The sequence below is a fragment of the Sorex araneus genome, chromosome 11 (genome assembly GCF_027595985.1).
Source record: "Sorex araneus isolate mSorAra2 chromosome 11, mSorAra2.pri, whole genome shotgun sequence".
Taxonomy (NCBI): domain Eukaryota; kingdom Metazoa; phylum Chordata; class Mammalia; order Eulipotyphla; family Soricidae; genus Sorex; species Sorex araneus.
The window spans coordinates 53,711,214-53,739,002 of record NC_073312.1 but is presented as its reverse complement, the minus strand read 5'-3'; the positions used below and the strand labels follow the sequence as shown (position 1 = coordinate 53,739,002).

At 38.4% G+C, this 27,789-nt stretch overlaps 1 protein-coding gene across 2 annotated transcripts in view; it reads right to left on the bottom strand.

Annotated features, from left to right (window-relative positions):
• The window catches only part of PRKG1 (protein kinase cGMP-dependent 1), a 1,291,607-nt gene that overhangs the window by 438,527 nt on the left and 825,291 nt on the right, over positions 1 to 27,789 (bottom strand). For both annotated transcript variants that reach the window (XM_004607509.2, XM_004607508.2), the window contains exon 4: positions 13,785 to 13,890. In XM_004607509.2, the coding sequence (XP_004607566.1) occupies positions 13,785 to 13,890 (106 nt within the window). The remainder of the gene's footprint in view (positions 1 to 13,784; positions 13,891 to 27,789) is intronic.

Here is a 27,789-nt window from a genome sequence, read left to right as displayed (position 1 = left end):
AAAAATCCCTGAGATAGAGAATTCCTTTAAAAACAAAACATAAAACATCAAGCACACACACAATGCATGCGCACCGGAGCGCGCACGTGCACACACACAGACACACACAGACACACACACAACCACAGCCTCTCTTCATTGTTATCCGCATGAAGAGTAAGCTATCTCTTTACTGCCTTTCTTCTAGAATTGCATTCCTAAATGGACATAACCTTTATTGACTTTGATTATAGAATCTACCTTCTTCCTCCTTCACCTCTGACTTACCCTTCATTCAATTGCTGAGAAATCACAAACGAATGTAGACTCAGAAACTTTGATCATGAGATTTCAGGGATGAGATAATTTGGACTCTTGCTGCCTGACCCCCACTACCCTGGCCTTCTGTCTTTTCTCCATGCCAGGAACAAGCTAATCATTCTCCAGCTAGTTTCATTTTTACAATAATTTGACATTTTGCCAAGAAAATGATCCTGACACTGGCTCAAAAAATAGTGAGTGCTTCCTATTTCTATCAAATTAATATCAGATCACTTTTTTCTGAAATTTCTAGTAGAACAGAACTTTGCAGTAGAGGGATTGGCATGGTGCTCTGCAATCATAAAATAATGGCTCTAATATAAACTGTAATACCTCATAACATAATGGTTTTCTTTTTTTAGTTGGTAATGCTCTAAATGACTTGATTCTATTAAAATTTGTTAGCGATAGGGACAGACTGTGTACTATGCGCCCATTAATGGGAACTCAAATCTGGTCTATATATGATAGTAGAGCTTAGAATAATGTTTATTATTACGAACCTAGTAGAGGTGTTCAACTGCACAGCACCACAGAAGAGACTTCCAAAGAAGTACCCAGGTCCCTGAATATATTAAAAGATTATCTGAAATCCATACAGGAGAAAGAAGGAAAAGCATAAAATAAGGAAGAGGAATGGGAATAAGGAAATAAATAGGACAGGAGGAGAAAAAGGGAACAAGAAAGGATTTCATGCCATTTTGAATAATATTAAAAATAGGTCTAGCACAGGGTTGGGCTTTCACCTTTCATGCGGCCGGCCCATGTTCGATTCCTCCGCCTCTCTTGGAGAGCCCGGCAAGCGACTGAGAGTATGGAGCCTGCACGTCAGAGCCTGGCAAGCTACCCGTGTGTATTGGATTTGCCAAAAACAGTAACAATAAGTCTCTCAATGAGAGATGTTACTGGTGCCTGCTCAAATAAATTGATGAGCAACAGGATGACAGTGACGGTGATCAAAAATAGGTCAATTAAGTTCTTGATGGTTAAGGATAAGCGACTTTTTTTCTGTCTGTTTTGGGGTCATACCCAGCAATGCTCAGGGCTCACTCTTGGCTCTTCAGTTAGGAATCACTCCTGGTGGTGCTCAGAGGATCAAATGTTCAAATGGGGTGCTGGGGATCTGACCTAGGTTGGCTGCATGCAGGGCAAGTGCCCTATCCGCTGTACTACCTCTCCAGCCCCAGGAATAAGCTATATTTCAGATTCACTTGTAGGATAGTCTCTGATGTTTGTTTCATTTTTCAACCATGCAGGATGGGAGCACAAGTCAATTTAAAAAAAATCTTTCGTGTCCCCAAATTTCTCAGTTCTCAACAGCAGGACATGATTTCATCAGAGTTCTCCTCTAATGTACATACAATTCAGGGTACAAATAAAAATTGAAATGTGTAAATATCCAAAATTCGTTGAAATCCAAGTCCTTAAATTGTAATATTTCCCCTATTGTCTCAATTATGGTCATGTTTGTGTGAAATTCACTCATTTAATTTCTCTCTCTCTCAAAAAGAAACAAATCTATCCTACAAAGCAACTTTGATTTATCTCTGTTTGCACAAAAGACCAGAGTACTTAGGAGTTCTTTTTCAAAGATGGAATGCAATGTTTATCCAATGAACCCCATCCAGTCAACTGGGAAAACGAAATCTGTTTAGTTTCTTGAGAAATGCTAAATAATTTTGAACTCTATATGTATTTATAGGATAACAGAAGTTATGCTACTTAGAATCCTTCTAGGCATTACTAAAATATTCTATCTACATATACAAGAGTACTTTTTAAAACTTAATTTAAAATATTGTTAAGATTTCTATATTTGAATGATTCTTGAACTTTATTATTTGTTAAAAAATTTTATATATGAAAGGATATTATGAACACAAATACTCATTGTTTTTTGTCATTATTAAATATTATGGGAGCCAGAGTAATAGAACAGAAGCTAAGACACTTGTCTTATTTGTGGCTAATGCAGACTCAATACCAAACACCACATATGATCCTCAAACTCACCAAGTGATCCCTGAGCACAGACAAGTATTTCTCAAAAAGAACAACAAAAGGTTTGTAAAAAATACTAGGCTTGCCAATAGTAATTGAAATAGCATGTATTCGAATAAAGACAAACCCACAGGCCAATAGAATAGAGTAGAACCCTAGCACATATCCTCAAATATCACAGTATCACCGTCATCCCATTGCTCATCGATTTGCTCAAGTGGGCACCAGTAATGTCTCCATTGTGAGACTTGTTGTTACTGTATTTGGTATATTGAATATACCACAGTGAGCTTGCCAGGTTTTGCTTTGTGGGTGGGATACTCTTGGTAGCTTGCCTGGCTGAGAGGGATGCAGGAATCAAACCCGGGTCGGCACATGCAGGCAAATGACCTACCCACTGTGCTCTCTCTCCAGCCATCCTCCAGCCTCCTCCTGACATCCTCAAATATATGATCACTTAATCTTTAATAGGGGAGCAAGAAATATGAAGTGAAGCAAATAAAGCCTCTTTAACAAATAGTGCTGGGAAAACTGGTCAGCTACATGCAAAATAATTGACCCAGATGTCTAACACCATGCACAATAGTCAGATCAGAATGGATTCATGAGAGAGAGAGAAAGAGAGAGAGAGAGAAAGAAGAAAGAGAGAAACAGAGAGAAAGAGATAAGAGAGGTGCCTGCCATATAGGCAGGCAGGTTGGAGTGGGAGAGATTTGATGGTATGGGAGAGAAACTGGGAATACTGGTGCTGGGAAATTATACTGGTGGAGGGATGGGTGTTCGAACATTGTATGACTGAAACCCAATCATGAACAGCTTTGTAATGCTCTATCTCATGGTGATTCAATAAAAAAATAAATAACTAGGGCTGGAGCAATAGCACAGCGGTAGGGCGTTCACCTTTCACACGGCCGACCCATGTTTGATTCCTCAACCCCTCTAGGAGAGCCCGGCAAGCTCCTGAGAGTATCACGCCTGCACGGCAGAGCCTGGCAAGCTACCCGTGGCGTATTGGATATGCCAAAAACAGTAACAATAAGTCTCACATTGAGAGACATTACTGGTGCCCTCTCGAAATAACAATAAAATTAAAATATATAAACAATATACTATTATATATATGTACCACTGTATCACTGTCCTCCCGTTGTTCATCAATTTGCTTGAACAGGCACCAGTAACGTCTCCACTGTGAGACTTGTTACTGTTTTTGGCATATCGAATACACCATGGGTAGCTTGGCAAGCTCTGCCATGTGGGCTGGATACTCTCGGTAGCTTGCCAGGCTCTTCGAGAGGGACAGAGGAATCGAACCCAGGTCAATTGCAGCAAGTTTTTCACATATTCACTAATTGACACTTTGTGTTTATTTTTAAAGACAATGAACAGGGATAAATGGTGGTGACCCCAAGTATCTCAAAGGATCTTGCCAAAATAAATGAGATAATATGTGTAAAGTAGCAGGTGCAGGAAATTTTGATTTTACTTTTTTCCCTCCCCCTGATCTACTTTGATGTAACTGATCTGCCAATAAACCATTCTTACTGTGCCAGAGCATTCACAACTTGGCCCATATTTCTTGCAACAGATATAAAACTAAGTACTCCCTTGAACAGCTTCCCTTTCCAGTACATGTTTTCCCGAACCCTACCTAAAGCAGAATATCAAAATTGGTCAGATGAGAGATACTTAAACTGCTTGAGTCAGATGCAAAACTTAAGAGATCATCTTATAAAATTGCACTAGTAAATACTGACTAAACTGATTCTCAGCCCCACCCACCCCAAAGTATGAAGCTATAAACAGGAGCTATATACTGTAGTTGACAGCACTGTACTATCAACTCTGGCCCAAAAAGCCTACCTTAAATGCCCCTGGAGCTTGAATGTTGCTTCTGAGTGTTTGCATTATATAACAAACTTTTTCCTTTGAGGCAGATTGGGGGCTATACCCATCAGTGCTCAGGGGACCATATAAGATGCCAAGGACCAAATAGGGATCAGCAACACGCAAGGCAAATGTTTATCCACTAGACTATCTTTCTAGCCCAGAAGTCTTTCCTACAGAAAGTAACTTATTCTGAATATCTCAATTCTTTATATACAAAACATTTTTCAAGGATAGGACTGTAAATGGGCTTGCTGTTAGTGGTAGAAAAATGAAATAAGCCTCACTAAAAGGATGATTTACATGATCCAAAGTTCCAAAACAAAATGAAGAAATTAAACTATTTTGTCACTTTCAACCACAAAGTGTGGGAAATTATTCTTAAAGACATGGTGAGCAAAACAGAGATTCGCACTCCCAGATCCTCATCCACCAAACCCAGGTGCAAGGACAGTTAGTGACATGGAAAACAAATTAAGTCCTTTAGTCTGGGCCTGGGCATCCCTAGAAGACAACAGGATTTGCCAGTAGGAAATTCATTACTTGCCTGTAATGAGGAGATTTGAGTCCCAAATACCATAAATCAGTTTTCTTGTTAGTTATTTTCAAGGATTAGAAAGAATTTCCATATATGGAGGTGAATGAGCCTGCCTACAGATGGCATATATATGTAGAGGAATTTTTTAAGACAATAATTATGTAAATATCAGAGATTATTTTTTAAGAATACAGAGAATGTAATCAATAAGGCATTTGTGCAAATGTGAGATGACATAAAATTAATGTTGACTTTTATATTTAACTGCTCCTTATGTCATCTTTAATGGGAATGGACCTGCCACCACAAAATGGACTGAACAAGCTGACTTGTTAAGGGGGCGAGAAAGCTCCTCTTTATTTATTCTTCACATTATTTCCCTTCAAATTAAAATTATTCCAGCTTTGTCAAGCTTAATTCTAATGCAGACTTCATGGGCATCTAGAAAAGTTCCATTAAAGCTCAAAGCTTAAGAGGTTAGTCATTTAGTCCTTGAAAACTATATATATACACACATATATATATATATGTATGTGTGTATACACATACATACACACAAATTTCCTTCAAGTACTTTCATATGTACCATCTTTTGCCATCTCTTGCTTCTAATTACAGAATAAAAATATAAGGAAAGGAAAATAATAATTTTGATTTTTGACAAATGTAATCTCAAGTTAATGCAATGGTATTATTGCCCCCTGTGTAATTTGTGCCCCAAAGTGGCATCTTGATTTCTTCAAACTAAGTGCAGAAAATAGTATCAGTAAATACCCAGAGCCCAATTCCTTAACAGACAATCACATAATAAGTTTAAGCAAGAACAAATCTTATGAAGAGCTCTGGGCAAGGGACAAGGAACCCTATACTACAAACCCAGATACTTGAATAGCAATGGCAGAGGGTGCTGATTCAGAGCTCCTCGTGATTTAAAATCTGGATTAGAAATCTACTTACATGTGGGTGGTGGTTAGGTTTCTGAACAAGTGAGGCCCCTCCACTGAATGTAGTTCTAAAACATGTTTCCTTTTATTCAGAGCTATTTGTTAAAGTATTATAAACTGACCCCTTTTAAACTGTTACTAAGCACATATTTTTGAGAACATATACAAGGGATGTGAAAAAAAGAGTAAGAAAAAGATCACTGAAGTTTGTGAAGTGTTCTGCCAGGGGAAAAAAAAGTCTACATAAAAAATAAACCAGAATCACCAAGGACAAAGTCAAGCAACTGCCCAAAATTCCAGGCAGAATGAATGTCAATATGCTAAGGAGGAGAGCAATGTAGGAGCTAATAACTTGAGTACTAGCCTTTACTGGGGCAGTATTAAGGTGGAGTCAATCACTTCCAATTACTGGCTCAACAGCTAACTTAGCTCCAGAGCATATTTAACTCTTGAGTCTGTTTTCTCAGCTGTATAGCTGAGAAAATATTATATTCCTATAATATTATAGGAAAGATATTTGTATTTCAAGGAATTTTTTTGGTAGGAGAGTGGGCACACCAAGCTATGCTCAAGGCTTACTTTTGGTACTGTGCTGCAGGTGCTCAGGGGACCATATGGTCTGCCAGGGATTGAACATGGGTCAGCTGCTTGCAAGGCAGGAATCTTATCCATTTTACTAGCTCTCTGGTCCCAACTTTATAGATTTTTGTGGAAGATTTTGTAATTTAATACACACAGTGTGTTTTAAACACCACTAGACATACAGTTAAGTGTTTATTACCATTATTTTTATTTTCCAATATATTCTCTTTTATTGGGGTGCTTTCTTATTTGGGATGGTAAAAACTGAGGTCAAATTCTAAGAGATGTGCCTAAGATGGGGAAGCCAAAAATTAAACTCATACTTTTACTCATAAGAAACACATTAAAAAATATACGTATGCCTTCTGTTTCTCTGGGGGAGAGGAGCCTCGCAAGTGGTGCTTACAAAGACCAGAGTCGGGGGCAGGAACAGACCTGAGCCCAGCTGAGTGCCCCAAACCCAAATAAATAGAACTGAATGAATAATGCAAAATGATTGCGTCAGCTGCCTAGGCATAAGAAAAAATTTATCAACCTATCCTCACGTTAAATTTACTGTAATAAGGGGCTTTCGTTTGTTCAGACTATGAATGTGAGTCTAGGTATGGGAGAACATCAGACTGAGAATTTAGAAACCAAAGTTCTGGCATAAATTCAGTTCTACAGGTGATTGTGTTTTAAAATATTATATAAACCTAGTCACTTCTTTCCTAAGACAGAGTGAAGTACACTCTGGCTCAGGATCTTTAAATCGAAAATTACTTAATGCTATCTATCAGACCACAGAAGTAAAGACATCATTATGAAGGTCCCTGCAGTGATGGTGGACGTGAAGAAAAGCATCAGATGACAGAGCTGAAAAGATGTTTCAGAACTGGAGAGATAGAGCACCTGCTTTGCATACAGGTTGCCTGGACCCAGCATTTCAGGGTCCCCGGAGCATTGTCCCCAAGTCCCCAATTCACTGCACACTGCAGGGTAAGCTCCCAAATAAAATAAATTTCAAAAAAATGTCACCTAGACTTAGTCACCATTACTCTTATAATGAAGGCTATTCTGATGTAAAAATAGCATACAGTTTCAATAACAGCATCCTAAGAGTTATCACTATTATAATATAAATAGATCTAAAGAGCTATTAAATGAATGTGTAAGGTTTATCATTTACTTGTTTGTTAGATGTATATGCTCTTTTTTTTTTAGAGAATAAAGGGTACGGAAGAAATTAAATTTGGTACTTTCTCTCTAGGGTTAGAGAGAATAGAATCACAGTAATCATTGGGGCTGGGGTGATAGCACAGCAGGGAGGGCATTTGCCTTGCACACGGCAGACCCAGGTTTGATTCTCAGCATCCCATATGGTCCTCCGAGCACTGCCAGGTGTAATTCCTGAGTGCATGAACCAGGAGTAACTCCTGTGTAATGCTGGGTGTGACCCAAAAAGAAAAAAACACGCAGTAATCAAAACCATAATGGAGCAAAGTTTGTGAACAAGAAAACTGGCAAAAGGAGAAATGGTCATAGTTTCTCCATGACTTAACAAAGGCATATTGTGCATATTGCCACAGCCCTCATAGGCAGCTTTAGTTTCACTATAATATGCTCTGAATCAGAGGTTTCTAAAGTGCACTCATTTTTCTGTTTAAATGGTCAACCGATAAGACTAGTACTTTCAAAACTGAACAAGAGAAAAAATAAACCACAAACCCACATTCTATTATTGTCTGGCATTCGGCTGGGATCCAATTTAATGGTTAGCGTATCAGTTGGGGACCAAATAGTCACCGTAGACCTTTAAAGTCACTCAACATTTCATCCTCTATTAAAAATACAGCAAGAAATTTGGAGACTATGAATGTGTTTTTCAACTCAGGGAAGTAAATATTTTTTTCAGAAATATTCTATTTTTTTCCATGCCATTGATCACACTGGCTAATAAAACCATCAAAACAGAAGGGGTCACTCAGAATGCTCTCCACAGGAAAGGAGTATGGAGTAGGGAAGGAAATGAAAACTAACATGAGGGTATGGAGAAGATGTAGAGAGAGCAGACTCTAGGGAAGACACATAAATCAGGGTAGAAGGGACTTTTAAGAGTTGGGTTGACAGGAACTGGAGCAATAGCACAGCAGGTAGGGCATTTGCCTTGCACACAACCAACCAGATTTGATTCCCAGCATCCCATATGGTACCCCAAGCACCGCCAGGAGTAATTCAGTAATTCCTGAATGCATGAGCCAGGAGCAACCCCTGAGCATCGCTGGATGTGACTCAAAAAGAAAAAAAAAGAGTTGGATTGACCTATATGGTCCCCCAGCACCACCTGGAGTAATTCCTGAGTGCAGAGCCAGGAGTAATCCTTGTGCATTGCTGGGTGTGACACCCCCCCCAACCCACCAAAAAAAAAAAAGAGTTGGGTTGAGGGACAGGAAGTCATGGAAAGGTTCCATGCAGACCAAATGAGATGAGCATTATCTTGCAAACACCCTGGTGTATAAAGATTTCCTGAGCATCAACAAGATCAATATAAGTAAATTATCGACACCGTTGTTGTTATCATTATCATAGTTTGGCGCCACTAGAGAACACAGTTCCCTGCAATCACACAGCAGCATTCTCATGTTCCTCTTGGGCATAAGTGCCAAAGCCAACAGTAGCACAGAATGTTCTTCAGCAAAAACAAAAGAAATAAAACAAACAAACAACAAAAAAACCCTCAAAACCACACATATTAACTCTAGCAGTCACTTGCCTCATTTCTTCAGAATTCATCTTAACACAGGAATTTTCAATAGGCAAAGAAAATGGAAAATGCTGGCAACTGACAAAATCACTACTGAGCCTATAGCCACCATGGCCTGTGCTGTAGTACATCCCCATGTTGTTGTTTTCCTTTTGCTCTGCTTGCATAGGAACATCTGTGTTTACATGAGGGAATGTGAGATACAAGCATAAAAGAGAAACAATGAAATCGGATAAAAGAGCCAGAATCACAGTTTTATGTGACATTTAATAGCAGAGAGGGAGCCAATCCACATGACTGGCCGTGCAAAATGGGTAAACACACAGACTTGAAAATAAAAACCATCCTTCACAGTCAAGAGAAATGCTGGTATTTTGGCAGTTTACTTAGAATGCCTGATGCGTGCCCTTTTCTCAGCCTCCCAAGTTATATGCCTGTATGAAGAAATGGAGAAGAGTGATATGGGGAGAAAACAGTGATCAAGGATCATTCCTCTCGTGCCTGGTACTTGTTATCCTTGAAAATACTCAATAGAGACCTCTCAATGTGTCAGAGGAGAGATAATACAGATGATAGGGGGCCTGACATGCACATAGCCTACCTGGGTTTGATATCCAGTCCCCATGTAGTCCCTGAGTACCATCAATAATAATTCCTAAACACAGAACCAGGAGTAACCCTGAGCATTGCCAGGTGTCCCCCAAAGAAAAACAAATAAAAAGACTAACCTCACAATAAGGACGTTACTCTGAAGAATTGGGCTGATTTGGGATTACTACTTTCTGTAAATTGTACTTTAGGACATAATTTCTTAATTTTTGAATGTCTTTATGAAATATAAATGATACCTCTGGCATAAAATTTCAATGTAAGTTTTATTAGCAGGTGCATTAGAGAAAAACACATACCCTCCCAAACTGCTGTGCAAATTCGAACATATTAAGTCATAATTTTGGAAGGGTGAGATTTTTAAACAAAACTATCAAGGAAAAAGTTGATGGAGTTAGCCTTACCATTTTTATCATGTTATATGGTGTGACAGTGGCAAGCAAAATTTTTCAAACTCAAAACCAAGGAAAAAATAGAATGCTAAATTAATGTAGTATTAAATTGCATTTATATGCATTTTTGAAAATGTATACTACTAACATTGGGGATATTAGATTTTAGTAGCCTTGCAAATGGGGCTGGAGCAATAGTACAGTGGATAGGATGTTTGCCTTGCACATGACTGACCCAGGTCCAGTCTCTAGCATCCCATATGGTCCCCTGAGCAGCACCAGGAATAATTACTGAGTACAGAGCTAGGAGTAAACCCTGAAGAATGCTGGGTGTGATCCAAAATGTTAAATATATATATATATATACATATATATATATAGCCTTGCAAAATAAATAGCAGTACATAGAGTTAACATGTAAGTATAAAGAGTAAGTATTATTCATTCTTCCTACGTATGAGAGTCAGCTTGTGAAACAGCACAGGTTCATACTTAGAAGATCCCTAAGCTTTAAGTGCTCACTGGCAAAAGAAATGTTTAACATTTTTTTGCAAAAGAAACCCTAGGTTTCATTTTGCACTGGACCCTGAAAACTATACTGTCCTACACGTGTGTCATAAACTGCCTAGCTACAAAGCAGTAAGCTGCTTGCCAAAGAATACCATGATGCTTAAGATACAGCTCTTGTTCTGATAAGTTTATAGCCTAGAAGTATAAACAAGTTCAGTGGGCAGAATATAATAAAAGTAGAAAATGAGTCCCACGGTAGAAATAGAGGAGAGGTTGTCTCTCAGTGGAATGAGGTCAGTATCGGGGGAAGAAACAGCTTTCGGATCTAAAAAAGAACCGAGAGCTGTGAATAATATGGATGATAGGAGAATGGCGAGACAAACTACGTGCCATATAAAAAGCACAGGGAAAGCCTGTTCACACAGAATCATTTAGTTAGCCTGGTGCAAGAAGAAATTAGGTTGATAAAAAGCAGGCGGGATTGGCTGTGTAATGGACTGAAGCATCCAGCTAATTAAGATGTCCATAGTTCAACAGGACGTGGAGGCTGTTAAAGGTTTACAGAAAGCCAATTGGAAGGGGCTTAAGGGGGGATTTATGGGGGAGGTGGAGTCTACTCCCAGCTATGCTCAGGGGCCCATATGGTACCTGAGCCTTCCACAAAAAAAAGCAAGTGCTCCAATCCTTTGGGTCAGACCCACACAATAGTAATTTAGCAGTAAAGCTGACAGACGGTGATGGTCATTCTGCCACCTCTCTGGACAACTCGTCCTGTCCTATGTTCAGAATTAGTGAACCTCTTGATTGACAGTGTGGCCAAATGAGAAGACACATTAAAGTAGTGCCTACCTCTTTTTCATTCAACAACTCTGAAACTAAACAGGAACAGCTGAGCTACTTGGGAGGATCAGCTTATTACTTAAGATTTTAATTGTCAGTACACATAACACAAATGTAGGTAGCTCTGAAAATAATAAAACAAAAGTACTTCATAGCATACACTCGCACAGTGAGACATCTCCTTTTCCTGAAATAATGCCTTAGATAGGCATTTTTTTCAAGTCGCATGACAATATCTGCACTCATCCATTTCTTTGTAAAAACAAGCCAAAGAAAGTGGAAATCAACAGTGTCAAATCCCAACACTTAGGCAAATGAGACAAATACTACAGGACTACAGGAAAGAATTTCATTGGTTAATAGCTGGGATCCACTATGTTAGGGCTGAATCAGATAAGACATTCCTAACTTGTACTTTCACAGATTTTATCATTGATATTCATTCATCTCTTTTTCTAGGCATGCTCACGTATACATGTATAAACATGCAAATAAACTTATACACATATAATATAAATTGCACTGTCTAGCACTGTCGTCCCGCTGTTCATTGATTTGCTTGAGCGGGCACCAGTAATGTCTCCATTGTGAGACTTGTTGTTACTGTTTTTGGCATATGGAATATGTCACGGGTAGCTTTCCAGGCTCTGCCATGCGGGCGGGATATTAGTAAATCTAAATCATAGACACAGTCTGAAATAATTTCCTAGTAAATTATACTATAATTCTGATAGAAATTTCCATTTTAATTTTGCCTTCATTTTTCATGCAATCACAATAAGAATTGGGGGGGGAAATTAACCTACTGGAGAAGAAATATTTTTAAATTACTTGCTATCAAATTCTAATTTTGAGTCCCTTTAATAGGAATATAAAGGGGAAAATTGGAGATGGGAGGAGAGCTCTCAAGTGGAGCTCAGGAGGTGAGGGACCTTCCCAGTGACTCTTGGCCTCTTGGGATGCTATTCAGGACACAGGCCAGAGAATACAGCTAGGCACAGGCTCTAAAGTACTAGGGATTACCCAACTAGCCTACTGGTGCTTGGGGGTCTCCATTTCTGCACCTGGAAATGCCTGGAGGACCAGACGGTTTCAGGGATCAAATCAGAGTAATCACATGAGAAACATGAGCCTTAACTCCTATATTATCTCTATGGTCCCTAAAGAAAATATGTAGAAATGGGAAGGAGGGTAGGGAGTTTAACTAATGAAACAGGAACAAAATTAATTAAGCACAAACAGCCACAATAAAACATTAAAACCACAGTAGGTATCTATGAAAACTTACTACTAAAACAAAGCATTTTTACTTTTCAGCACCAAACTATTTCTTAAAAAAAATAGAAATAGGAAACAAGAGTCTTTTTTAAAAAATATCATAGAATACAAAATCTCTTCACACTACGTTTAACTCACCAACATTGTGGATAACACTCTTAGCTATAGATGGTTATTCAAGGGAAAAATGCTACAGAAGGCTTTAAAAGAAAAAGTGTCAAAAGGAGTCTTCTAAATTGCCATATTATACAAAGTTTCTCTTTTTTTGTGGTGGTGGTAGGACGTAGAGACACACCCCATGAGGCTGAGGGATTATTCGTGGCTCTTCCTTTAGGGACCATTCCTGGAAGTCTCCAACCCAGGGTGGTGCCAGGGATTGAATCTGAGTAGGAGGCATGCAAGACAATAATGCCCTACCCACTGTACTAGTGCTTCGGCCTCCCAGAATATTTTCTTTAAAAGGAAATAAACTTAGAGCTTAGTATGTAGCTCAGTAGTAGAACAGTTACCTTGTACATGTGATACCCTAGTCTCATCCCTGGCATTTCGATACATAAATACAAAATGGGGTGGGGGTACCAAAATGAATTTCAGTGAATATCAGTGTATTTCAAAGAAGTGGAAAAAAAAAGGTTTTCCATCCCCATGATATTTTGAACCACTATAAAATATAAAATCAAGAAAATAAAACCTTTCCTATTTCAGAAGTGAAACGTAAAATAAACATAACTTGGGGAAATTAAAGTCAGAATTAAAGGATAATAAGCTTTTTCTTGGAACTTTTCCATCTTAGTCATTTGACCTTTAATATGAAACCTCATCAAGAGATGATTAAGTCTTACAGTGTCTGTTATTTTAGAATAGATACCATAAATATATTAGCCAATAAATTGTTAGAGATGAATTCAATAACCTTTTTAGTTGGAGAAAATTCTCATTTTGTAGCCGTACTTTTCTCTGACAGAAATGAACCAGTTTTGCACTTAGCCACATATCATGAGAACTGGCACCAGAAACAAAGAAGCCAATTCAAAGTCTTGTATTTCTACAATTTTGTAAGGCATTAATACTGCGATAAAGGCGACACTTTCTTTGCTGCAATCCACTTCAGAAAAGAGATTTGTAAGACACAGAAACTTTCAGAGAGAAAAGCATCCTACCTTTTCAAAAATTCCATATACTCGGTATGCTTGATGAGTCCTGTCCTCATCATGATTGTTTGAAAGCATTGTCGATCAATGGCCCAGAGTTTCACGTTTACCAGAGCTAAAGAGAAAAAAAAAGCAAACAGGAAATATTAGAGATTTTTCACTGCAAACAATATCTTTCTAAAGAAGGTATTTAGTTTTGAGTGCTGGAAAATTGTTTTCATTTAAAGCTTTTATTGACTTACAAGGGCACTGATATTTTACACTTCAAGTGCTAAGACACCATGGCCACCACCAGAGAACAAGGATTTTATCTGCATCCCTTGGTTTCCCCTCAGCCCTGGCCGTTACGTTCCCCAAAGCATCCTTAGTTTCCAGTTATATTAAGCTCATCTCAAGGTTGTTTGCACTGGAAATTGTCTAGATCCTCATTTTGTTTTTTTCTATTCCATGCACACAAAAATGAGAGTATCAGGTATTTGTTATTCTGACTCACTTCACTTATCACGGTAACTTCCTAGTCTACCCATGTTGTAATAAACTGTGATAGTTCATATTTTTCTCATCACTCAGAGTAATCGGTGTGTGTGCAGGAACGCATGTGTGTATTTATGCATCACATCTTACTCTGTTGGTGATCATTTGGATTGTTCCCAATTTTTAGCTATTGTAAATAACTCTGCAATGTATAAAAGTAACCATATGTCCTTTTTGGTTATTTTTTGATCTTAGGCTGAAAGCTCTATGCTTATTTTTTTTATCCATTTCCAAGAGACTGAATCAAGCAACAATCCTACCAGCAGTGAATAAGGTGCTTTTTATTCTTTTCTTTTAAAGATTAATTTTTTAATCACACCTATTTTTTTTTGAGATACAGTTACAAGTTTGTTCATGATAGGGTTTCAGTTATGTAATGTTTCAACACCCATCCTTTCACCAGTGTACATTGCCCACTACCAGCATCCCCAGTTTCCTTCCCTCTACCACCACCCCAGTCTGTGTGACTGGTACGTTTCTTCTCTCCTCCTTTTCCCTCCCTGTCTCCCTTTCCATTACCCCCTCTGTCTCTACCCATCTCCCTCCCCCTCCACTTTCTGGCATTATGGTTTGCAATACAGATACTGAAAGGTTATCATAAATATCCCTTTACCTATTTTCAACACTCGTTCTTATGAGGGTTCCTTTTTTTACCACATCTCTGCCAATACCTATTGTTTCTAACTCTTTGGAAAAGACAATACTTGCTGGTGTGAGATAATAGCAAGTAGCATTGTAGCACTGTCCTCCCTTTGTTCATCAAGTTGCTTGAGCGGGCACTAGTAATGTGTCCACTGTGAGACTTGTTTCTGGCTCTGCCACATGGGCAATATACTCTCAGTAGCTTGCTGACCTCTCCGAGAGGGTGGAAGGAATCAAACCCAGGTCAGCCATGTGCAAGGCAAATGCCCTACCCGTTGTGCTATCACTCTAGCCCAATATCAAGTACTCTTGATATTATTAAGCATTCTTACAGGCAAAAATTAGCTTATTAGCTTATCACTTTCTATATCTTCATATAATAGGAAGATTTTGTTTGTTACTATACTTTAAGACTAATGACTAAGTAAAATATTGAAAGTAATTCATGGTCAATGAAAGTAAATTCATGAAGTAAAAAGACATGAAGTAAATTACATGGATATAAAAAGGTTCACAAACAATAACACTCCTTTGTAATTGTCTATAATGCTGTTAATGACTCATATAACCACATTTTAATAATAAAAAGTAGAGGTAAAAATTCAATTTAAAATTTTAGGGGAAGTTTTTTTTTTTGAATTTTTTTATTGAGTCACCATGTGGAAAATTACAAAGTTTTCAGGTTTAAGTCTCAGTTATACAATGCTCAAACACCCAACCCTTCACCAGTGCACATATTCCACCACCAAGAATCACAGTATAGCTCCACACTGCATACCCAAGCCCCCAGTCCCCTTTAGGGGAAGTTTTCATATAAAGTATGAGCAAGCATAATTAAGACAGTTATTTCTACATAAAGCTCACTTCGCTAACTGACCTGTGTCCATAGTTACCACGTGATGCTATATCAAATATTTATTGAATTTTAATTTCTATTCTTACATGCACCTGTTTTGCAATTAAGCTTTGAAAATGAATACCATAGATTTTCACCATTTGATCTATTAATCACATGACTAAGAAAAGTTTGGAAAAGACCAATATTGCATTATAACAGAACAATGTATTTATCAATGTAAATTAAGTTATAAAAAACAAGTACATTAAGAAATCTTCACAACTAAAACACACTCTGGCAAAAAACTTCTATTTTGTTAAGATTTTCAAATTTAAAAAAATCTATTATTACGTGCACCAAAGAAAGTAAATTCAGGTTTAGAAAATGATAAACGGGCATTTATGAGTCCAGGATAGAGAATAAAGAGCAAGGCAGAGAAGGAGGGAAGAAAGCAATTATCTCTTCACAACTCCCAGACTTAGCCCAGTGTGCATGCAGCAATGTATCCAGATATGGAGGTGAGAAAGAAAAGTTTGGAGTAATCAGGCCATGAGTATTTGCAGGTGGGGCACAGGCCACAAGGGGAGAAAAAAAGACAAGTATTGTGCAGTACTGTAAACCCCTCTTTAAATCTTCCCTTGCAAAATTGTTTGAAGTAAAGAAATTGGTACACAACTTTCCTATGGCTAGCTCTTTATTTGAGAATAAAGGTGCTCAGTCAAGTAGAAACACAAAGTTTCAAGGGCAGGTGGTATGTGCAGGACTCCATTCCACATGTCCTTTAAAAAGGACAATTCATCAATGACAAAAGACATCTCAAAAGCATTCTCCCACCCATCTCTGGTTTGTCTCCTGAATCCAGCCAGCTTTCCAGAATACCTGCTTACTTGAGATAAACCATAAGACTGACTGAAATGCCCCCTCAAGAATTTTGAAAATCAGAAAAAGATTTATGAGTGTAGAAGTGGAACTGGACAGCATCTGATTTAGGACAGAGATGGACAGAGAGTAAATAGACGGGGAAAGTGCATTAACCGGAACCCAATGAGGAGTGGATTCAGTTTGTGGGTGTCCAATCAGGGAGGCAGACAGAAATGGATGAAATATCTGTGGTCAACACAAAATGGGAGAGTAAGCTGATGTAGGCCCTGGGAAGCCAAGTATATAAAGCAAGGATTAGTCTGATGAACAGAACATATTAGAGAACATTAACATGTTGACACTAGTGCTGCAATTTATATTAGTTAGCAAGTGTGAGCCAGTGGTAGTACACACTGGCTTCCATACATTAAAAGACAAAAATTTTTTTTAAAAATTAAAGGGATTTATTTTACTATATCAAAACAATTTTTCTGATGTTTTGCCACATGTGGCAGTGCTCAGAGAGTTGCAAAAGTAGCATGAAAACTCAGAAAACCTCTCCTGACTATGCTTTTGTGTGTGGAGTTCAAAGAAGAAAAAGTAAGCACCAAGAAAGGCTGGGGATATTCTTAGTGAATATGGCAGCAACAGAGAACAAAGTGTGTCTGCGTGTGTGTGTGTGTCTGTCTTCCTGTTTGTCTCAGAAACAAGGAGATAGTACAGTGGGGTAAGGTACAGCCAGAGAGAGTGTGTTGGACTGGTGGCAAAATTTGGATACAGGAGGTCTGGATGAGATCCCAGGCACAAATGGTCCCCCAGAACATTTCCCATGAGTGACTACAGAGCTCTGAGAACATGGCAAGGATTAAGCCCTTGAGCACTGCTGGATCTCCCCAAATTCTCCCCTCCCTGCAAAAATATATGTGTATCTATCTATCTATCTATCTATCTATCTATCTATCTATCTATCTATCTATTTATCATCTATCTATATATCTATATGTATGTATGTATATATGCACACACATACATATATATGTAATCATAAGTTCTAATTCACATTTACATGGATGATTGAAACATCTCTAAAGCAGAGCTTCAGGTATTTTACATGATAATGAAACTGGCTTGCTGATATTGTAAATGTGCCCATGACCTTGGGCAAATTGCATAAAATCTCTTAACAAATGTAGCCAGCACACAGAGTAGTCAAGTCAGCGTTTTTGAGGAAGGCAAGCATGACTAATAATCACCTTACCTTGATATCCCAAATGTGATTAGAGTTGTGATTAACATCTTGTTTTTTCAACACTCTGCTGAAGCTTAAGTCTTCGGCTCTCATAATTTATAAGCTCATTCAAAAGAGAAAATCTCCATTTACCTTTGATCTTACATAGTATATAAAAATCCACAGGAAATAAGCATTTCACAAAAAAATTCCTGTGATTTTTTTCCACTATGATTACTGTTGTTGAACATTTAAGTTTGAAGGATATACGGCAAATAAAATGTTGGGAAGAGGTTTTCTTTTTTTGTTCAATATGTACCTCAAATGTTTTAGCAAAGAGTTTTTAGTTTTATTTCAGGTAAAGGGCACATTGAAGTCAAGGGGGAAAAATTAAAAAATTAAATTGCCATTGCTGAGATCTCCAAGAATACTTCACATTAACACCTTTAGGTATATTAGATATAACATACATTGGTGGAAGTCTTAAGCACTTTGGTGGTGAGGTGTGACAACTGTACATCAAAATTACAAACATTAACACTATTGTAAACTAGAATTCTTAAATACACCTTCAGGTTCAAAGTAGTACTAACACAGTGGACATGTACTTGCCTTGCATGCAGACAAACCAGGTTTGATCCCTGTCACCTCTTATGAACCCCCAAGTCCCACCAGTTGTGATCTCTGAGCAGAGTCAGGAATATGTCCTGAGCACTGCTGGGTGTTAGCCCACTCTCACCATCCTCTTCAAGCAGGGCCAAAGAAGTGTTCAAATGCTAGATGATGCATGTTCTGCATGTTCAAGGTCTGGGTCAATCCTGGTACCACATGTTTGCCCACTCCCCCCTCCTTCCAGCACTTCTGGGAATTGCACCTGAGCACCGAGACAGGAATAACAACTGTATTTGGCCTCAAGAGTAAAAAAAAAAAAAAGAACTATTGGAAATTTCTGGGACACTAAGATTTAATATGAAGCAGTAGCAAAACTATGCTAGAGAAACCACAAACCTGGCTTTCATTTAAATTACTTTGCTGGGGAATTCATGTAAGATTCAATTTTAGCAAAATTTTACTGTCATGTGAAGGTAAAAAAGTCCAAGTAAGATAAAATATTTATCCTATACTTGCTTTACATCAACATAGTCGCAAAAGTGCATAGAACTCAAATCTATAGTTCCCATACTTAAGAATCTTGTGATATCAGGCCAAAGAGAAAGCTCAACTGAATGGGTGGGAGCAATGCTCCACACGTCGTATGCCCAGGCTACGTCCCATGGTCTCCCAAGCACTGCCAAGAATGACCTATAATGCCTACAGAGCTAGGTATTGTCCCTGAATATAGCTGAGTTGTGGCCTAAAAGACAAGAAAAAAGGGGGGTAAGGTATAATAAAGAAGCTGCCACTTATGTCAAACCTGGCCATTGGCAGTTTTCTGTATAGCCCACTAGCTAAGAATGGGCCTTTTATTTTAACTAGTTAAAACATTTTAAAAGAAATTTTTGTGATATAGGAAAATATCAAATATCTACTATCTATAATTGTAACCATTTGTTTTTGTATTATCTGAAGCAGTTTTGCCGAAGGCCATGTAGAGAGCAAATTGCAAAATGATGTTTGGCTCTTTATAGGAAATACAGGTGCAATTTCCCATCTAGTAGTATAAGAGGGGGGAAAACAGTGAGTGCTAGTATGAGGGTAAACACTGGCAATGAACACAGAGACAGCATCAGATACTCCTAAAATGGAGCTGAGAAGAGGGAAGGAAGGCTTTCCTGAAGAGAATCAAGTAAGATTCATCACCTACTATTATATGTCTGTGTCACCCCCAAATTCAAAAATTAAAGTCCTAATCCCCATATTCAAAGACAGGGCCTTTGGAAGGAAATAGATTCTGATGCCAAATCCAGTTCTAGAAAGAGTGATCCATACACTCAATCTTGAGGAGCCCAGTGAGGTAATTCAGAACTCAATTCTAGGAGCTGAGAGACCATCAGAATCCACAGATGCAGTACCACCCCTGAAACTGCCCCACCCTCACCACTTGAGAGATGCTAAATTCAAGTCTAATCACTTATGCTTCTTGCCAATCCACTCTCAAAGATTCTTCAAAATCTTTTACTTGAGTTCAATTTATATGCTGGAGAAATTTGCAAATTTTTTCCAGGTTACTTTCTTAAAAAGATACACCTAAGGAACAGCCAGGGTAAGAAAGCACAAGGCAAGGGGCAGAGGGGAGCTTCCATCTCTCTCCAGATGAGATTGTCTCCAAGCTCTTCCATATGTTCACCAACCTAGAAGCTTCCCAAATCCCGTGCATGTTTTCATGGAGCCTTTATATAGACAAGATTGATTGAATCTGTAGTTATATGCACCCCTCCACATTAGTCAGGAGATAGGACAAACTTTAAACTTTGCCAAAGGCATGCAAATAGTAAATCACAAAATACTTGGCTCTTTATAGGAAATATTGGGAAACTCTGGGCCTAATAGTATAAGAGGGGGGAAAAAGTGAGTGGTAGTAATCAAAGTGGATTTGAGGGCCACCTCATTAATATAAGAATCACTATTGTTCCTGTGAATTAGGCAATTCCAAAAGGATTTTCCCCTTATTTTTATTTATTTTTTAAAGTATCTCTGTGGCAAAGACCAAACAGTTACAAATCGCAGAAGGTAATTAGGCTAGCGCGTTCCAGAAGATAGAGCCCTTTTGTTCTCTGCATTCAGGAACAAAAGGGTCTGGTAAAGATAGAACCAGTAAGAACTGTTGCCAAGAATGCCACCATATTGGCAACATGAGAGTAAACTCCAAGACATCCGTGTCTAAGAAATTGACGCTTGTCACTTTGGCAACCCAGTCTATGATACTTGCTACAGCAGTTTTAACTGGGGCACCTGCCGTCTAAAGGCCCGGGAACCTGAGGATGAAATTATGGGACTTGTGAGAGGTGAGAAATCACATTTATTTTTGCTACCCTGCTATTGAAATTTAGCATGTTTTCTATTCTAAGGGTCGGCAACTAACCACAGTAGTGGTTTGTCACCAGTAGAAACCATGGCTATTTTTACAGCATCCTACATTTGCTGAAGATATATTAAACATAATTTACATTCATCACTATTTTGAAATTATAGTAGTTGCTTAGCCAGCCTCCAGGTCTTATTTTTAATGTTATTTTATCACAATTTTTAAATGTTTCATTACTGTAGTCCAAATATATAGCTTCCCTTATAGAACAAAATGATTTTTTTTGCTTCTACAAACATTATTTTTAGGAGATGAGGATATAATTCATTGGTAGTGTGTGTATCTTATATGTGTGAGGACCTGATTTCAATTCCAATCCTATTTCTAAAAATCAAAAATAAACATTTTTAGAGAGATCCATATGCTTCAGAGTAGGTCTGAAGCACCTATACCATTAAGTTCACCTGCTCTGAGTCTGCTCTGGCAGAAAGATCTAGCCCAAGAAGGAGCTAGTAGGAAAGGTTAAGACCAAGATTTATACTTAAGTGTCTGTATATACATAGACATGCACATTCACTGTCACTGTCATCCTATTGTTCATTGATTTGCTTGAGCGGGCACCAGTAACATCTCTCATTGTGAGACTTATTGTAACTGTTTTTGGTATATCCAATATGCCACAGGTAGCTTGCCAGGCTCTGCCGGGCGGTCTCGATACTCTCAGTAGCTTGCCGAGCTCTCCGAGAGGGGAGGAGGAATCAAACATGGGTCGGCTGAGTGAAAGGCAAATGCCCTACCACTGTGCTATCGCTCCAGTCCTAGACATGCACATTAGTAATAGCTAAATAATATTTAGCAAATAGTCACTTTCATTCATTCTCTAACTATTCCTAGGCACTACTCAGAATTCCCCAGGATGCCAAAATTTCAACAAACTGTGCCCGGAAGAGGCTTCCTCCTGCTCCTTGCAGCAGCATTACATATGCCACTGTTAGCAATATGAATTGGTGATACCCTTCAATACTCAACCAGAAAGGCACCTTGGAAAGAAGGGTCTCATCCCCATGCAGGAGGAAGCAAAGATGGGCCAGAGAGATGGCTCAGAGGACTGGAGCACATGCTTGGTAAATGGGAAGCCCAGGCTGGAAGGTTGATCTCTGGCACTGCATGGTTCCCCAGCAAGGCTGGGAGTGATCCTTTGACCTTGACAGCAGTAACCTGGAGCACAGTCAGGTGTGGCCCAAATGCAAATAGTCCAGAAGATTGAGGTGTTGAATTGAGAAAGAAGATAGCAGTAAAATGGAAATGGAAAGCATAAATGGTCATTGTATTCACTACTGCAGATAGGACAGGATCACATGAGAGCACAATAGTTAAAAAGGGTGATTCATTTCAGAAGGCTTAGAGTAGCCTATTGTGTACTGGAGAACATCAGGCCCAAGAAGAGTTAGGTGGTTCCAGAGAAGAAGACACCCAGAGACAGAGGCTGGGTAGTAAAAAAGAAACAAGAAGGGCAAGACTTAAGTGGAAGACAGTTTATAATGAGCTGGAGTGCCTGCCAGAGATTTAGGTTTGATACTCAATACTTATGGTCCCCTGAGTATCACTGGGTATAATACCTGAGAAGGAATAGGCCCCTGAGCAGAGTAAGGTGTAGCCCCAAAATACAAAAATATCTTAAAGAGTACTTATAAAGAGATATTACTTAGCACATTCTTGTAATTATTCAGGGAGATGAATAAACTCTTGTAGATACAAACTGTATTCAAGAGGATGGATGAATTTGAAAAATATCAAGGACCTTGAATTGAGAATAGGTCAGGGAAAGGGAGGTTGATACAGATACACAAATTTCAAGCTTGGAATTATTAATTAAAATTAAATAGCAAACTAATCACTGTTGTGTTCATATTACTCAAGAGTACACCAGGCAAGTATATCTGCAAATAACCACCAATTTTTAAGTGCAAAAGTCCTGTGTATCATAAAGTGACTCATACTGAGCAAAAATAAGATTGCAATTATCTTTTACATCTCTATTATAACCACAAACTATAACATTAAACTATCTTTTTATATTTTAAAAAGTATACTTGCCATAATACAGAATTATAATTGCCATTCTGGAATCATTTGATTCAATAGATACTTGCACTATATTTAAAAAAGTATGCTAAGTTGCTGTAAATGCCACAATAAATGCTACAATAGACACTCTGACACTCAGATAATTTTGGAAATAATAAGGAGACCAAGATGAAAAGTCATAAAAAAATCAATTGTCGCCAAGTAAACTTAATGTTTGGGAGCTAGTATTTTTCTTTAAATAAGCTGATTAACAGGTTATACAAAAATGACCAATAAGGTCATGAAACAAAGATCAAAACCATTTATTATTTGGTAAATTCAAGTCCAAAACACAATGTCACTTCATAAAAATGATCTATTTGCAGCAAACAAGGTTGGAGGATCATACCTTGTGGTGCTGAGGGGCAATTCATGACTCATGAGATTATCTGAAGTTTGGGGAATTAAACTGGGATTGGCTATGTTTTAACCCTATTCTATTTTTTCTGGCCCTAAGATGGTTATTCTTAAACAGAAACCAACAAATAATGGTTAAAAAATGTGAAGAAATTAGAATCTGTGTGCATTTCTATGAGAACATAAAATTTTTGTGCCTTCTGTGTAAAATGATAAAGCAGTTCCTCAAAAAGTAAGTATAGAATATATGTAACAGCAATTTCACTTCTAGATATATAAAAATTTTGAAAAAACTGACAATAATATTGTACATTGATGAAAGTTATTCACAGCAATATCTTTCATAAAATGAAAAGGTTAGGACAACCCAAAATCCTTTGAAAAATGAATGAACACATAGTGATATGTGAATAAACACATTGAGGTATTATTTATCCTTTTAATAGGAACAAAATTCTGATATATGGCATTATACCAAGCAGAGACATACCAAAAAAAGGACAGCATTATTTTATCTACTGATATAAAGTAACTAGCAAAGCAAATTCTGAGACAAATTTGAACATGGTTATCAGAGTCTGGGGAAAAGGGAGATGGGGATGCGGAATAGTTATATAATAGAATCTGTTTCTTTTTTATTATTATTATTATTATTATTTATTATTATTTTATTTTTATTATTATTTTTATTATTATTTCTATTGAATCACTGTGAGATAGTTACAAGCTTTCATGTTTGGGTTACAATCACACAATGATCAAACACCCATCCCTCCACAGTGCACATTCCCCACCACCAATATCCCCAGTTTACCCCCCTTTCCCATCCTCCCCCTGCTTCCATGGCAGACAGTATTCCCCCTACTCTCTCTCTCCTTTTGGGCATTACGACTTGCAACACAGACACTGAGAGGCCATCATGTTTGGTTCATTATCTACTTTCGGCACGCATCTCCCATCCCAACTAATTCCTTCAGCCATCATTTTCTTAGTGACCCCTTCTCTATTCCCTCTGCCTTCTCCCCTCCACTCATGAATCCGGCTTCCAGCTATGGGGCAATCCTCCTGGCCCTTGTATCTACTGACATTGGGTGTCAGCCTCCTGTGATGTTATTCTATACTCCACAAATGAGTGCAGTCCTTCTATGTCTGCCCCTCTCTTTCTGACTCATTTCACTTAGCAAGATACTCTCCATGTCTATCCATTAATAAACAAATTTCATGACTTCTTCTCTCCTAAGAACTGCATAGTATATTGGAATCAGTTTCAGTTGGATGTAATGACAATTATCTTTAGACAGAGTGATGATGGCTATTTACAATATGAATGCATATACTGCCACTGAATTGTGCTCTTGAAACAGTTAGAATAATAAAATTTTATGGCATATCTGTTTTACAACATTAAACAGTGACCTGGTGGGTTTAGCTTAGAAAATTAAATAAAATCTATTTCATGTCTTGTTGTTTTCTGTAAGACTCACCAACCAGTATTTTAAATATCTAATTATAGACTTACTCTTTGAGTTCATAATCTCACTTAAAGAGGTACCTCGCTTGCTTGTTTCTTTGCTTGCTTATGTTCACTTTGGGAAAGTCTGCATCCTCTTAAATATTTTCTTCTCTCTTTTTCTCCTCCTTATATCTTTCTAAATAAGTTTTAATATATGTAGCAACATATATTAAAGCTTACATGTAAAGCTTATAATTGTCTTGCTTCACATACACACAAATCAAATCAGAATCAGGTGTTTTCAATGCAGAGTACAAATTACATGGGCAGAAGCAATGGTATTTCTCAGTTCTTTTAAGCCTTCTCCAGAACAAAGCCCCTTCTACACTATTCCATGCTCACTATGATCCTTCAACATGGAATGACTTTTTACCCACCTATTATCTGAGATACTCTCTAAGATACTCTCACATGACAAGATCAAGTTTTAAGTTTTGTTATGTTTTTATTCTTTTCACACTCTTCTAGAATAAAACTTCTTGCAGAATTGTTTATAATTATTTCTTTGTCCTTTAATCACTAAATGTATAGTATCCACTAAGATAGCTACTAGCCATATGTGCTATGGAGTAATTAAAATGATAAAAATGCAAGTCAGGAATTGCAGTGTGTTAGACATGTCAATTATGTACAGTAATTAGAAGACAGAAACCTGGAAAATTTTTTTTCCTTTCTGTACTGTTGCTGTGATGACAGCGTGGAGGGGGTCATACATAACACACATGGTAATTCTCACACACCTGCTGGTGGTGCTTGTTGGGAGTCATTCTTTAATTACAGCATGTTTCTGTGGGGCTGGAGTGATAGCACAGTGGGTAGGGCATTTGCCTTGCACATGGCCAAACCGGGTTCGATTCTCCACCCCTCTCAGAGAGCACGGCAAGCTATCAAGAGTATCCTGCTTGCACAGCAGAGCCTGGCAAGCTACCCGTGGTGTATTTGATATGCCAAACACAGTCACAACAAGTCTCACCATGGAGACATGACTGGCGCCTGCTCGAGCAAATCGATGAGCAACGGGATGACAGTGACAGTGACAGTGATGTTTCTGTGTTCTCATGGGCAACTCTCACTGCTGGCCAAGGTGATCATTAATCGTTTTAGAGGCAGTGCTTGCCAGGGTCGCACACACTTCAGTTGTGGTGCTTACACACATTGGGTTGTGTTACTTAAACTTATAAGGCGCAGAGATATAGCATAGGGGGCAGAGTGCTTGTCTTGTTTGTCATTCAAACCTCAACACTGCATGAACCCCCAAACACTCCCAGGAGAACCCCCATATCAGAGCCAGGAGTAGTCCCACAGCACTGAATGGTCCAGTCCAATCCCTTCATAACACCAACTTACAGAGTACACCTATTTTTAATTTCATGTCAACTCCCATAAAAATCTGAATTGATTTCTATTTCTCCTAATCCATGCTGTTCTCAGGGTATTTCTTTACATCTGTCTTTTGTTTCCAGAGATGACACTAAATAAAAGCTCATCAAATAGTTTCTAAACTGAATTGTGTGTCGAATGTTTAAGTGAAATCTGCCCCTGTTTTTCTACTTCACGAGAAGCATCACCATAGGCCCTCATGATCCTTATTAGGAGAGCACCATTTAGCTATTACAGCTCTGAGTGTCTTTCCCCTGCAGGAAAACAATAGTTGAATTTTCTGACAATGGTTCTGTAGCAACTTCTTTTTATTCCTAAGTCAGCCCCAGTCTTTCGAAAAATGCTCTCAGGTGATAGAAAGGTCCGATTTGAATCTTTGTATAAACAGACCGCCTGTAGCTCCTTTTGAGGACTTAGAGAAACTGTCATTAGCTTAATCTTCTGCTTCACCCTGAAGCCTTACAGAGTGCCATTCCATAAAGTCTTTATGCTCAAGGAACTTGCAAAGCTTTATTTTACCCTCATTCTTTGATGCTTGAATCATCTGTGATCATTAGAATATTTGGAATGACAGAGTTAAAGGCTGAGAAGAGACCTTGAGGGGGTCTGTGAAGCTCAGAATTGCTTCCCATCATTATTAAGGCATATGTTAGCCTAAAGCCAAATCCAAACTGCTGGAATGTTCTGAGACAAATGCTTCCTAATTAGAAAGGGCCATTTGGTATTTAAAATGCAACTGGAGCATTCGGATGCCTCCACTGTGCCAAATGCTCCCCGGGAACACGGGGGTCATATTCGAATCTCTTACCTAGAACGGGATTTTCAGAGTATATTTACATATATACACATATATTAAATACCTTAAACATATATTCTATGAAGAAGAGAGGTCATAAAATGAGACACTGAAGATAAAACATTATAATAATAGTAACCAAATCACTACATTGTCATGAGGGTCAAGGATTTGGGAAGATGCATTGTCATGAAGCTCTGTAATTGCAAAAGAAGTAAAAAGACTTGCCTACCTACAGCCTAAGGTGGGTGAACAGACTAACTGGAAGAGACAAAGACAAAAGGCCCAGGGGCATTGTGTGACTGGGGCACATCCAGAAGCCCACATTTTTGGATGGTGGTGTTGGTTGAGGTGTGCTGTCTCCAGGTTCTTTTTGGATACTGAACACAACAAGAAGAACCTAACCAGAAACTTTCAGGATTGCCCAAGAAGGAGACCCCCAAAACGGGACTCAGTGATAAGCCTCCAAGCTTCCAGTGGCTGGGAAACACACCAAACAAATATGGACATAGATCAAACTGATTACGAAGATCTGCATCAGCTCAAAAATCAGATCCCCTTTAATACCCATAGCAAATAGCCCGTGGGCACAAAGAAGCTGTCTTATTTTCCAAGCACTCCTCTTTAGTTACGCTCCACTCAAATGCCCATTTTTCCCCCAACAAAGTTTCTTGCTTTGCCTGCATGCAGGTGTTCTTGAGTGGAATCCTTCCCAATTAAACAAAGAGCAGGCCTCTGGGTCTGGGAGGAGTTTTTGCCTGCAACACCTATGT